At 52.3% G+C, this 14,436-nt stretch overlaps 1 protein-coding gene across 6 annotated transcripts in view; it reads left to right on the forward strand.

The window, feature by feature from the left end:
- PAX2 (paired box 2) overlaps positions 1-14,436 on the forward strand; it is a 77,716-nt gene that overhangs the window by 49,826 nt on the left and 13,454 nt on the right. For all 6 annotated transcript variants that reach the window (XM_058542700.1, XM_058542695.1, XM_058542696.1 and 3 more), the window contains 2 exons: positions 7,345-7,520; positions 9,744-9,870. In XM_058542700.1, the coding sequence (XP_058398683.1) occupies positions 7,345-7,520; positions 9,744-9,870 (303 nt within the window). The remainder of the gene's footprint in view (positions 1-7,344; positions 7,521-9,743; positions 9,871-14,436) is intronic.

Below are 14,436 nucleotides of genomic sequence, written 5' to 3' on the forward strand. Positions count from 1 at the left end.
TCTGCTCCTTTCCCTATTTCTCCTTTCTGCCCGCTTCCCCTCACCCTCTCTTCCTCCTTGTTTCTTCCCCTCCTTTTCCTGTCTCCCTCCTCTCCTGATTCCCTCACTTTCCTGCCCTTTCTTTTCTCCTTCTCTCTCCCCGCTGTCCCCTCCCCTCCCCATTCTATTAATTCTTGCTCTTCTCCCAGTCTAGAAGGTAGCCCCTTCCTCAGCGTCTCACACCTCACTCCCTGTTCTCAATCAGGTGGGAGGGCCAGGGTGGCAGCCCAGACCTCCGTGGTCTTGCGCTGCCGTGGGGGTGGGGCTGGGGCTGCACAGGCAGGCTGCCCTGAATGACAAGCTGGGATATTGATCGCATTCTGAACTCAGCCCAGCCGATAGAAGGTAATTAATGACTCCATTTGCCTCAGTACCGAGGAGAACAATTGAGTTTGAAACTGCAACAACTGGCAGCTGGGGAGGCCTGGGGGTGAACCCCTTAGAGGGGGAAGGTGGTGTTAGGGGAGCTAAGATGGGGAGAGAGAGGGCGGCCGAGGCCACCAGTCCGAATGGTGTGGAGCAAACATTTGCACAGAGCCCCCACCCCGACCACAGCTGACCCCTGACTTCCCCTACTCACCTGGCCCCCTGGGGGCTGAGGCCCATCACCCACTGTCTCCTCTTCTGCCCGCTCTTCTCTTCCTGTGTCAGATCGTTTTCTGTCTGTGGATGAACTGACTTTCTCTCCCTGGGATTGCGTCTTGTCCACTATGTAATCTTGCCCGTGTTTTCTCCTCTCCCTCAGCTTGTTTCCTCATTTGTAAAACTGAACTAATGGTATCTCTTTTGCAAGTGTTCTGTGAGGGTTAGAGATAATGTGTATAAAGCACCTCAAGCCTGCCTAGTACATAGTTAGTGCTCAATAGGTGATGACGATGATGATCTTGACAAAGAAGGCACATTTGATAGAGTGGAGAGGGCTTTGGAGTCAGACATCCCTGAGCCCAAATCCAGCCTTTGCTACTTACTAGTTGGACGATGTTGAACAAATCATTTTGCCTCTCATCTAAAAAACGAGAGGAAGAATAATGAATACATCATAAAGTTGAATGGATATAATGAGTGTATGCGAAAGCCCTAATATTGTCAGTTTTCTCATAGAAAGGTAGATATGTATATTTGGGCTTAGAAAACTGAAGTTAGTAGAGTTCTTTACTATACTTTAAAAGAATTCCTCTCAAATGCCTAATTCCTACTTCTTGGGATTTGGTGGGCAGCCCCTGGTCATCCCATCTTGATTTTGTGGAATTTGATGAGCCATGGTGCTTTCTCACCAAGGAAATGGCATTATTGCATTCTGTCCATTACCATCACCCCCACCTACCTTTTGGTCAGTGCACAAGAATTTCTCTTGTCCCTGCAGTGACTACTTTTGGAATTCAAGTAGAATGTTGGCACACGAGGAGGACAGAACATTTCTGTTTTGTCCCTTGTCCCTAGCCCTCATCCCTAAGACATGATGTTCAGTGACTGCCTCCCTCCCCAAGCTCCTGAGACCTCACTGGACAACACTATTCATGATTGGCCAGCCAGGGGGTTCTGGCCTGGGGTCAGAGAGCTGGGAGGTAGGCTCTGCTCCAGGGCAGCCCGGGAATTGATGGGGAGTGAGAAGGCTTAGTGAATGAGGAGATCAGATCTTTTTGTTGATGAGTAAAAGACATTTTTATTAATGATGCTAGAAGTGGTACCTGCTTATTGTACAAAGCCTGGACAATATGGAAAAGCTTAAGATGAGAAGAAAATAATTTGTTAATGATCAAAATGTAACCACTGCTACCCTGTTGGTGGCTCTCTTTCCAGTCTTTGGTTCTGCAATTCTGTTCATTTGCCTGGAGATTGGGGCCCCACTGCTGGATCCCATGCTCTGGATGTCGGCTGGGCAGGCAGCTGCTGCTCATTGCTGTTCAGTCCACAGCTGTCCATGGTGTACCTTCCTTGTGCAGGCTCCCTGGTGGATATGCCCTTGAGCTAGCCACTTACCCTCATTTAACCTGCACATCATTTACTCTGAGCCTCAGTTTCCTCACCAGTAAAAAGGGGATTATAATCCGTACCTACCTTGGAGAGTGTTTAGGAAGCTCAAATAACCTAAGGTCTACGAAAGTTTTTCGTGAACTGCTAAGCATATATGAAGCAGTCAGAGGAGAAGACAATATGAGCCTTTGTTCCCTTTGACAGAATAATATATGTCAAAGTTTTAACTCAGCAGTTTGTCTAATTTAATTAATTTATTTGTATCCTGCTCCTTTCCAAAAAGGACTTGTGGTAGCGCACTCTCCTTGACAGTGCTCACGCTGTAGTGGACAAAGCACCTGGAGTAGGCTCCCATCCTGAGAGTCCTGCTACCTAGTTATGTGACCTGGGACTGGTCACCTCCCCCCACCACCTCACCGCCCACCCAGCTAGTGTTCATTACTGTGAAATGAGGAATTTGGACCAGGTGTCTCCTAATCATTCTGGGCACAGCTTGTGCTCAGCCAGCTCAGGGGCCATAGGCTGTAGCCTCAGTGTAGGGAGGGTGCAAGGCAGAGAAGTGGGGATGCTGGGAGGGGAACCGTGTCCCGGATGGGGCTAAGTGTCCCTCAGCTGGGCCCCTGGGTTTGGCACCCAGGCAACAGAGTTAAATGATGTCGAGGGCAGGCTCTGGAGTCAGATCTGAATTCAAATCCTGACATGTACCAGCTGCATGGCCTTGGATAAGCTACTTAACTTCTCTTCACCTGGGTTCCTTATCTTTAAAATAGTTGTCACGGTATTTACTTCCTAGGATTGCTGGGGGATTCAATGGCATGTAATAAGCTCTCAGTGCTGTGAGCTGCTAATGGATGGTGGCCAGGCATGGGACAGCAGGAGAGAACAGGGCTGAATCCTCCACTTATGGAGACTGACTAGCACATGGCCCCTTCCTTGGTCTGGGGGTCTTACTAAACCTACAGCAACCACATTTTCCAACCTCAATCTAAAAACGTGGCCTGAGAATGGGAAAGAATATTGGCAATAAGAATTGTTCCAGAAAGCTCAGGGCATATGGCCACCATACTTCAGCCTTCTTCTTGGAGCCCTGACTTATTATCCCACTAGGGTGAAGGCCAAGGGCCTCCTCCCATCATTTAGAAAAAGCCTTCTCTGAAACTAGCTCCCACCACAAGAAGAGAGACCCATTTTATCCCAATCCTGCTCTCTGTGACCAGGGCCTTGGTGTGGGGAGTCCAAAGTAGAGGTCATTTCTGGGCCCTGTTCTCAAGCAACTCTGCCACCTGCTTTGGTTCTGCAGGTCCAAGATTAAGTTCTGCTCTTAACTGGAAACATGGTGTTCTCTGTGCCTTGAGTAGAGGCACCATAGGTGGACATGATGGTGTTGATGAGAGTGGAAGGGGCCTCTTGTAAACCAGAGTTGATGCTGTTAGAAGCCCACAAGCAGTGGGGGCAAGTGAAGAAAGAGAATCAGTCTACCCAGGGGCCTGCTGGGGGTCTTCCCACAACCTCTGATAGCGAGGATTGCATGAGACTTGCCTGACAAGTGACTGGGTGTCCAGGGGCGCCAAACCAGTCAGATGGCCAGTCCAGAGACCTTCTGCCAGAGGTGTGGCTTTGAATGCTACCCAGGAGAGCCTCATTCATTCATTCAATCATTCACTGAGTACTAACTCTATTCCCAGCTCCATGCCTGGCACTGGAACTACAGAGATACATTGGTCATGGTGCCTGCCCACAAGGAGCTCACAAGGGGATGGATGCTATCTAATTACTCACACACTTTCCTTCCCTGCTCACTCTGAAGCCTAGACCAAGACTTGCTTCTGCCTTCTGCTCTATTATAGCCCAGCTCTGCCAGAGAGCCCTTCAGTATCAGGGCCTAGCAGTGGTTTCATAGTCCAGTTCCATCCCTCTACCTCGCTGTCACCTCTGAGACTCTACCCTTGGGAAGTCCCACTTTGGGCTCTCTCTCTCCATTGTCCTGAGGAGGTTTCTCCAAGTGGTTGGTGCTGACAACATCTTCATTTCCTCTTCCTTTTCTAGTCTCTCCTCTATGTTCTCTTTTCTTTTCTGCTCCTTCCCTACTCTCTTCTCTTTTTCAACCGCCACCCCCCACCCTCCAAACCCATCCCCATCCAGGCCTTGGACTGCCCTCCTTAGCTGGATACCCAAGCTTTGGGAAAGCAGAGCCCGCTGATTTTATCCCTGTGGCAAGTGCTCTCCCCCTAGCCAGTGCTTCCCTAGGTTTCTAGCGTGGGAAGCTTCTTTCCTTTCTCCCTCTCTCTCTTTTTGCCCTTCCTCTGCCTCTGTGCCTGCTCCTTCCCTGAGCTTCTCCTCCTTGCACCTCAGACCCCAGGCTTCTCCCAGCCTCCTCTCCTCACTCCCTGCCACCCTTCCTCCTTGCCTTCATAGGGCGCCATCCCATCCTCTGGAGAGAGCCAGTGAGAGCCTATGGGCCCTTGGCTGATTGAGAGGGCTGCCTCTCTGTCCCTCACCAGTAACGCCACTGCCCTCTCCCTGCCCCTGCACCTCTCCTCCCTGTTCCCCCAGAACTTTGTGCTCCTTCGCCATTTATCATTACTGCTGCCTTTCCCTCCTCCTCCTCATCTTCCTTCTCCTTTGGGGAGTTTCCTCAAGCCTCTTGCAGCCTCTCTTGGGGATTCTCTGCATGCTTTCATCACACTAGTTTGCTTTTCTGCTCATCTAGCACCTTCTTTCTCTTCCTGTCCCCCAACCCCCTTCCTTCTCCTCTTCTTCCCTTATCCTGTCTCCCCCTGCCACCTCTGCCAGTAGCAGGCTTCCTTTCGCCTTTCTTTCCTCCCTCCCCCTTTCTCTCCGTTGCTGCGTCTGTAACCTGTCTTATCACCAGGGCCTGAGTATACAAAAAAATAAATAAATAAAAAGGTCAGTGAGTGGAGGGAGCAGCAATAACCCCTAAAACAGTACTATCAGTGAAACATGATTGATCAATTGAATTCCATAGCAGCTGAAAAATGTGGGATTAAGTAGTGTATTATACGCACAATGAGTTGAGGCATGATGTTCATTTCAAGTTCATTTCGCCGGCCTCTGCCACCAGATCAGGCAATCAATAGGGGCAGCAGATATCATATATCACCTCTCTGCGGGCTGGGGAGAGAGCACCATAATCTCTCGCAAATTTAGAGTGACAGATTTGTCAAGATCTGAAGGGCCCCAGAATAAATGAAGGAAAAGAGACTCCTCCAGCCAGTGACCTGAGGACAAAGCTCCAGTTCAGCCCCTACACACACACACACACACACACACACACACACAGAGGCTAAGCCAAGCCACACACAGGCATATACACAAATCTACACAGAGGCATGGTATGAGTCTCCCCACACATATGCACACACCCATGCACACAATATGTGAGCACAAGCTCACAGACAAATGCACACTTTACTCCCCAGGACTCATTGGTGACACTGCAATAACCACACACAAAGACACTCACTGCTTCCCTTGGCCCTGACAGCATGGCTTTCCAAAAAGGTAGCAGGACTCCAGCAAGACAGAATTAGACACAATGGAACATGCAGATAGCTCCAAGAGGTGGAATTAGAATGATGGCACATCCTTGAAAGAGAAGCAGGCACAGAATAAACATGGAGCATGTGGGCTCACGTTCCCCGTGCAATCGCACACGTACACACACACTTTCTTTTAGGAAGGTTCCTGCTCTGTCACTTACACATACCCAGACACTTATTTACCTGGATGCTTACAGAGAATACTCACACAAAAGGGAAAAATAAATATACCCCATACTAACTCAATAGAGAGAGACACATACACCCTCTAAGACGGAAAATCATTCCAGAGGCTTACACAGAAAGAAACACAACAACCAAGTTTTGTGTCCGTAGGAGCATAGGGAACATAGGAGAACCATCGAGGCTGCCCTTGGGTCTGTCTGTCCGCCTCAGATTTGATCCACACACACACATTGTTTGCTTTCCCACCCCCTCCAGAATAGAGAGGAGGGAAGACAGGAGGTCCCTTTTGGAAAGCAGACCCCCATGCTCCATCTAGGAGGCCAGCAAGAGAGGATGGCTGCAGGCTGAGGTTAATCAATATGTAATATTTTCTGTGGTCTCCCGAATGATACTGTACAGTGTTACTGTATATAATGCAATATTGATTACATCATATCATATAATCACCTATAAACTGATATATATAACAGTCCCAGAGGAACACCCAGGGGCCTACAGCATGGGCTGGCCCCAGGCCCAAGGTTCCCCAGCTGATCTTGGGCTGAGGGAAGCCAAGGAGTGGCCAAGCTGCGTCTGGGGCGGAGCCAGCTTTGGGCGGGGGAGTTGCAGGGTGGGGTTCGGGGAGAGGTGGCAGAGCAGGCCCTTGGCCCACTGTGCGTTCTGAAAACTGCAGTGGGCCCAACGTGGGAGGGCAGGGACAGGAGGTGGGGGTAGCAGAGTGGTGAGAAAGCTGGGTAGAGCAGGACATGGACAGGACTGGCCTGCAGCCACAGAGAGTGGGCACTTATGTGGCACCACTGGGCCCTGTCCTTCATGGAGCGAATCTCAGCTCCCTGTGGAGACCTGCAGGGGGAACCAGGTGGCCAAGGAGCTGGCCTCTGATGGAGGCCTATCCAGAGTCCAGGTCAGGGACAGAGGCTGAGAAGGGTGGCCTGGCACAGCGGTGTCCACAAAGACCCTGTCCTTAGTCTCTGCCCAAGTCAGTGTTTTACAGCTCACGGCTCCAGTCTCAGTCCTGGCCCAGAGCAAGCAGAATGCCTTGGCTTGGCTTTCAGAGTTCCTCCTCCCTTGGTGGTAAAGTTAATTACTTCACCCAGTCTCTGTGTTACACTCAGCCTCGGAGATTTGATGATTTTCCACCCTTAGAGTCAGTGGAACTGAAATTCATCTCAGAGCTGAGTTCAATTCTCCACAGGCTCCGTAATGCTCGTCTGAAATGCCCAGCTCCTCCCCCAGACTGACCCAGGCCTGGGGACAGAAGGGGTTCAGGGGAGACACCCCTGGGCAGACGGCCCCTGGGAGCCCCTGTGGCTCCACCTCTGCCTAGTCTCTCCTGTCCTCTGCACTGTGACAACTTGCCTTTCTCTTCCCAGGTCCTTCAGAGGCTCTGGCTTCCTCAGCCAGATCTCTGAGGCATGGCCAGCCCCTGGGCCAGCCCCTCCAGCCTCAAAGCTGGGAGTAAGGGGTCCTAGCAGGGGTGCAAAGCCCTGGGGACTGAGCCAGGTGCCCCCCCCGTTTGCCCACTGTACTACTCTGTGCCTCTGCTGGCCTGTGCTGATGCCCCGAGTGTCCATGTGTCCTCCAGATGTGTCCGAGGGCTCAGTCCCCAACGGAGACTCCCAGAGTGGTGTGGACAGTTTGCGGAAGCACTTGCGAGCTGACACCTTCACCCAGCAGCAGCTGGAAGCTTTGGATCGGGTATTTGAGCGTCCTTCCTACCCTGACGTCTTCCAGGCATCAGAGCACATCAAATCAGAACAGGTGAGGAAGGAGCTTTCTGCCTGCAGATGTGGAAAGGAACTGGGTAAACAAGGCCTCTGGAGAAGATGCACACGGATCAGCCATGTGCACACCTAGCATTGCATGTGCTACATATGGGTGCACCGCATGTGTGCTGTGTGAACACACTCACACAAGGACATTATGGTAGAGTTAAGAAAAATCATTATGGTACATGGTAGTTAGAAATGATGAGTTCTGGGTGCGAGTATGGCCTTGGGTAAGTCTTATCCCCTTTCAGAGCCTCAGTTTCCCCGTCTGTAGAATAAGGGCTTGGATGTATAATCTAACAGGTGCCTTCCAGCCCTGCCATTCCGTGCTTCTGGCAGGGTACTCAGGAAAGTCCTCTTGCCCTGTCTCTTACCAAAACACCCCTGGGGTCCTGCAGAAAGTCTGTGCTTGCCTGGTGTCAGGAGGAGAGCCCGCTGTGCCTGCCTCCTGCTCCCCCATCCAGCTGTCCAGTGTGACCCCAGGCAGGCTGACGGCCTGCCCCTCAGACCTAGTACTTCCTACAGATGCGGAACAGCCCAGAACACACAGCATGGGACACAGACCACAACACACCAGCATAACACACAAAGTAGAAACACATCTCCTGACTCCTCACATTTACCCGCATGCACGTGCACCTCCCCCCACCTGCTCCCTCCCCCCACAGCCCCCAGTACTCACAGCATAGCCGGCCAACCAGTAGGCGGGCATCCCCCCAGACCACCAGCTCAGCACACCTCCAGCACCCGCCTCCACCCACACATCAGTGTAGCCCCCAGTGCACACGCTCAAACACGGGAGCACACACCCGTTCCTCCCACACCTACGGCCCAGGCCAGGCCCAGAACCGCAGCACAACAGTCTTCTGTGCTTGTACACACACGCACACCAGCGCAGCCCCACAGGCTCCACACAGCACAGTTCCGCTCCAGGACTCCACCAGCTCCCTGCCACTCGCCTTTCTCCCCGCCCGTCCTTTTATCCCATACGCTGTTTGTCTTCATAAAACAAAAATCAAAAGTCTTTTTAAGGTGCCCTGAGCCATAAACCAACAAAGGAGGAGCCGGCCGAGGCGGGCGGCTCGGTGCACCCTCCCCGAGTCCCCGGCTGTATTACAATGAATAACCTTTATTTACTTTCATTAGACTATTAAACACCAGCACAGTCATTTTTCCCCCTGAAACTCAGAGCAGGGCCCATAAAGCAAATCCGAAGCCTAATTGAGTTCATTTTAATTTCTCTCCGATCACAGCGAATTACTCTGGTGATAAATCAGGGGGCAGCTTCACCCCCAGTAGAAGGCCTAATTTGCAGCTAATTACAAAACTGATTTCTACAGGAAGATCAATACGAGAAGGAATTGGAAATGACGAGGCAATCCCGTCCAGCCAGGAGGGGAGGGGACCCTCTGGGGGGGCCAGGAAGCGGAAAGGAAAAAAACGGACCCGAAAGAACAGAAAATCAGTTTTAATTTAACGTAATATTAATCAGAGCAACTTTTCCTGCTTTGTGCAGGCTCCTGGTCTGCCCAGCTCTGGGGTCTGGCTTGGCAGTGGCTGCAATAAAAAGGCAATTACCCGAGTGTTTCGGGCAGGACACCCTTTCAGAGTCAATGACTGGCCCCCTCCCACCCTTCTGTTAGCCATGTGGACTCTCCCCCTCCCCAATTTCATACCCCAGTGCACAGGCAGAGAGCAAGGGGCCCATGGGGCTGTCTTTGTTTGTTTTTAAAAAAGGGGCGCTAGCACCCGATCAGCCAGCCCAGCAGTGCCAGGCTGGAGGCCCCATAGGCCCTTCCCCCAGCTACTGCCTCTGCCATCATGTCATGGTTGGCCCCTCCTCCCCAAGGGCCAGTCACTCCAGGGGGTCCTTAAAACACCCCTTGCCTCTCAGCAGGGGGGATCCCCACTGCTACACTCCGCCCTTGGGGCTTCTTAGGCAGGAGATGGTACAGAAGTTTCAAGGGTGCTGGGATAATCACTGATAATGTATAGGCTGCACCTCCAGCTTCACAAAGTCAGCTCTATCCCCACCCACACAAAGCTCGCCATCATCTGCCCAGCCGTCCTGCCCTCTCTCCCCTCCCTCTGCCTGGCCATCTCCTTCCACCCCATCTGGGAGGGCTCCCGGTCCTCCTCCCCATCTGCACGCTGAGCCCTTTCTCAGTGGCCTGTGCACATCAATAGAGAGCTGTCGCTTTTCTCTCTCCCCCAGGGAAATGAGTACTCCCTCCCAGCCCTGACCCCTGGGCTTGATGAAGTCAAGTCGAGTCTATCTGCATCCACCAACCCTGAGCTGGGCAGCAACGTGTCAGGCACGCAGACATACCCCGTTGTGACCGGTAAGGGGGCTTCCAGGAGGGTGGGGGTGCTGCTTTCAGTGGGGGCACCTCAGCCTGTGCCATCTGGGGCCCAGTGTGACAAGTGGGCCCCCTGCCATGATATCTGCAGAGAGTGAGCCTCCAAAAGCCATGGTGCTTCCTGAACAGATGTGTCCAGATGTGAGAAGAAAAACGGTGGTCAGGGTCTCTGTGCTCCAGCCTGGAAAGGTCAAAGCCGGCAGGGGCTATTGCTGGTTCTTTCTGCCCATGCTCTTGCCTTGCTCTTTGCCATTTTTTTTGCCTCCACCAAGGTGCCCAGAATTATGGGCCTCTTGCTAGGATGTGTGCAGAAGAATGCAGGGGGTAGATAGGCCAGGCTGGCGAGAATGGAGCATGAGAGCCCAGTGTCTAGCCTCCACACTTCTGTGTCCCCAAGGCTCCTGAGGGACCTGCTTTCCTCTCCCTCTGGGCAGCCTGGGTGGCCATGGCTTTGGGCTTCAGGGCATGGCATCTGGCTCTGTGGTTACAGAGAAGCACAATTATTCCAGCCCTTCTCCTGCTTCCCAGAGAAATCACAGAGACCAAGGCTTGAGTTCAAGGCCAAGCAGGGTCAGACCTGTCCCATAGTCAAATGCAGGGGGAGGGCCCCTAATCCAGGCACTCCCATGGATTAGGAGCGGCAGAGGCAGCTAGAGGGGAAGATGGCCGAGGTGTGGCGCAGGGAAGGGCCCAGCTGATGAAACTCCAGGCCGCAGAGCTGCAGGCTGTGGAAGGCGCCTGGCACTGCAGAAGGGTTTCCGGGCCAGGAAAGTGCCCAAGTGGGAGAGACACACATTGAGGTGTTATTAAAATTCACCTAATTATACTGGAGACACTAAAGCCAATGTGCCGTTTGTTCCTTGGGAGACAGAATGATTGAGAAGGGTCTCGATGGGGATTGGGAGACACTGAGGCGTTACCTGCCGAGTGAGGCAAGCGGAGGCGGCCTGGGGACCTGGCAGCAGGACTGCAAGCAGCCAGTGTCACAGCCAGTGGCAAAGACAGGGAGCAGGCATGGCCCCACAGTAGGACAGGGCCCTGGGTCTGACTTGGAGCTGATTTGAGCATAGCTCAGGCCTGAGATGGGCTGCCAGGGACCACCCAGCTTCCACCTGGGGGGGCTTGGGAGACCCCTGTTGTTAGCTGTCCCAGGTTCTCCTTAAGGGGTGCCTGGTACACCTGTTTCCAGCTTGGACAGAGTTGAGCTCTTCGGCTAGGCAATCAGAGGTTGCATTCTGGAAGTGTTGGAGAATTGGACGGGGCTTTTGGGAGTGACAACTTTAGCCGGGTTCGCCGGGTCAGGACACAGCTTATTATCAACTGGCCCTCCCCATGAATGAGTCCTCCTTAGCCCAACTAGGAAACCCTTTGAGCTGCTGGGTATTCTGACCTGAGGCAGAGAGATGGCCCAGGCCAGGCCCCCTTGCTCCTGATCTGCTGAGAGTTATAGTGGTCACTTCTTAAAGGTCGCCCACCCCAGGCAGCTGGCGAAAGAGAGCCCAGGAGACATTTCTCTAATCCCAGCTGTGCTTCCCTGTGCCCAGGGCCACAGTCCAGAAGGCAGGGGTTTCCTGGGGTGGAGAGATGGCTCTTCCGGATATGGTTCCTGCTGCAGGAAAACTCAGACTGGTGCAGAAAAGGGCCTCCACCTTGAGCATCCCCCGCCCGCCTCCCCCCCATGGCCCTGGAACGGTCCCAGCTCAGCCTGGGAACGTCTCTGGCTGATCCATCTGGATCCAAGTGTGAGAAAAGTTCATTTCAGACCCAGCTTGACATTCCCAGGTGGCAAGTTAGCACTAACATCTCAATCTGTATGCGACATTTCAATCAAGCGAAGAGTAACAAAAGCAGAACCATTAACATTCGGAGCTGTTCACCAGTGGTAATGACGGGGAAACTCGCTCAGAAACTGGAAATTACCAAAAAGAGAGAAGTGTATGGAGAGGTGGGGGAGGGGAGGTGGGCGGGGGTGGGGGCAGGGAAAGATTTTTCTACACTTAGGCCAAGATCCAGTGTTTGGATTAATGGTGCCATTACCCAAGAAAGGGTTGCAGATTATCCTCATTCTTAAAATGTTTTTGCTGGCAATTAAACGGCTGCAGTTATTGATCTTTGTTGATTTTATGTCCTCCTAATTTGCATAATCTATTAAAGATGAATGATTCATGATGTATTTATTATGGGGACAAACAGAATTTGCTGGAGGTACTGTCAAGGTGAGAAACAGGGCAGTGCCCAGAGACTTCATGGGCCATCTCAGGAGTGGGTCCAGCGTGTTGGCCTTCGGGCCAGGACTTTGTGGGTAGCAGTGAGCAGTGAGCAGTGATGTAAGGAGAGCAGACATAAGAGAGGTGGACTTTGGGTGAGTTCTTCTAGAAAGATGTTGGCATCTGTGAGAACTGGGCTCCTAGCATGGCTGGGATATGGGAGAGGCTTTGGGTGTATTTGTACAAATTCCCCTCAAAGATTCTTTAAAAGCTTATTTGGTTGGAGAATATGAAGGGCTTTGGTGGAGGAAGAAAAGAGGAGCCCCTTCGGGGGGAGTGATTCTGGCCAGGTGTGTGCTAACAGTGAGAAAGCGGTAAGGTCATCCTGGGCCCATGGCCAGGCAAGGTGTTCAAGGAGCTCTCTTCATCCCCCACGTCTCAGGCACCGAGCTCATCTTCTTCCCTGGGCACAGGCAGCTGAGGCTGCAAACCTTCAGGGATGAGTCCTGAAGAAATGGGCCCGGGAATGTCCTAGCCCAACCTAAAGACCCGACCTTATTGATATTCCTGCCACCTCAGCACTGGAGGCTGATTTCAAACTTCACCAGCCACTTGATACAGCTGTTCCACAAGGTCAGAACTGAGAGGAGAGAGGAGCCTGGACTATTGTGTGGAGGGGAGAGTGGGGCCCAGTGGGCCAGGACACAGCTAATCACATTGCAAGCAAGGGTGGCTGCCGGAGGCTAGAGCTCAGCCTGATAGCCTCCCCTCCCCACCTTCCATCATGGAACCAAGGAGAGAGACGGATTTTTCTGGGTAGTGTTTGCAAGTTCTGCCGAGATTTTAATTTCACTGCATCACAACTCAGCAAGCTGCCAAGTCAAGCTGGTTATTTAAATTTATCACCCACTTTCCCTTCCGCCACTGCACTGCTCTAGCTCAGCGGCATCTCTTCTCTCCAGCCCACTGCTCTAGGCTGCTGGTCTGGAACGGAGCCGAGTCTCTCCGAGGTGATAAGGAAAAAGGGACCAGCTAGATGAGAGAGTGGGTTAGGGGCACTCTGGGCCCAGGCTTCCTCAGGTTGGCTACTGTGGCTGGTACCTTCTACCAACTTCTTATTCTTCCAAAGTGGCCCACAGGGGGCCACCATCAACCCCTCCGTAGTCCCAGGGACCTCTGGGTCAGTGCCTCTTCAGCAAGAACTCTGGCTCCAGCTGTGTGCTGGTGCCTTCATTCCTTCCTGTCTCCCATCACTGGTAGAAAAGTGCCTCTTCCCCATGACCTCCTCACCTCGACCCTTCCCTTCCTGTGCCTGTCCAGGTCTGCAGCCATAGAGGAGCATGGCAGTAATGTTGATCTGGGAGGAGAATATGAATACTGGTTTCAGGATTCCCAAAGTCACTTGGAGATGCTTCTGAGCATTTAGAGAGTCCCTTGGCCTGGTGAAAGTCCACCCTGAAGGTTAGAGTCCCTACCCCAGGTGCTGGAGGAAGTCAGGGATTACTCAGAGGCTCTCCATGCTCACTCCAGAAGCTGAGGAATACACCGGTCCCCAGAGCTGCTGCACCGAGCCGGCTTCACTGGCCTCTGGTGGGCATCGCTGCCAAGCACTGGGAGAGCTTTGTGCCAGTGTAGTTCTCACCACCTTCATTTGAGTCCCAGAAAGGTAATGGAGGAATGAGACTGATGTCCAGAAACAAGGCAGGCAAAACACAGCTGGATAAAATATAACAACAAGACTTAAGACACAACCAAACCTCACTGTCTGGTGCCAGAAATAGAGGGAAACTCAAAGCCAGGGCCATATGTGAGAGACTGCTGGCATCACACTGAAGGTAGACCCTAATGGGGAAGCCTGGGGTTGTAACTCACCAGACAGGAGACGTGACCTTGAGCCCAAGAGAAGCAGGAAGCTAGAACTGAGTGTTACCCTGCGTAAAGCCAGGACCAGAGCAGGACTACACTATCCGTGAAAGGGAAACACACCAACTCATCCCAGTGGCCCAGGGAGGCAAGTGAGGGAAAAAATGTCTCCGTGAGCAATGGAGACCCTAAGCCTGATCCTGGTTCAGAGTCCAAATTTATACCATGAGTTTGTGGCAGGAACCCCCAGCCGGGAACTTACATAAAAATTTGTCCAGGATAGTAACCCACTCAGAAACCCCAGCAGGAACAAGGGCAAACCTTCTGTGTAGAGACATTCTACAATTCAGGGCACATGGGACTCCCACAGAAAAAAAATCCACCACTAAAGGTGAGCTCACTATAAAATTACACACCTCATGTGAATACAAACTATCATGAGGGGGAGTTAGCAGAAGCAATAAATAGGACAATTAAC

This window comes from Diceros bicornis, chromosome 6, assembly GCF_020826845.1.
Source record: "Diceros bicornis minor isolate mBicDic1 chromosome 6, mDicBic1.mat.cur, whole genome shotgun sequence".
In the NCBI taxonomy this organism is placed as follows: Eukaryota; Metazoa; Chordata; class Mammalia; order Perissodactyla; family Rhinocerotidae; genus Diceros; species Diceros bicornis.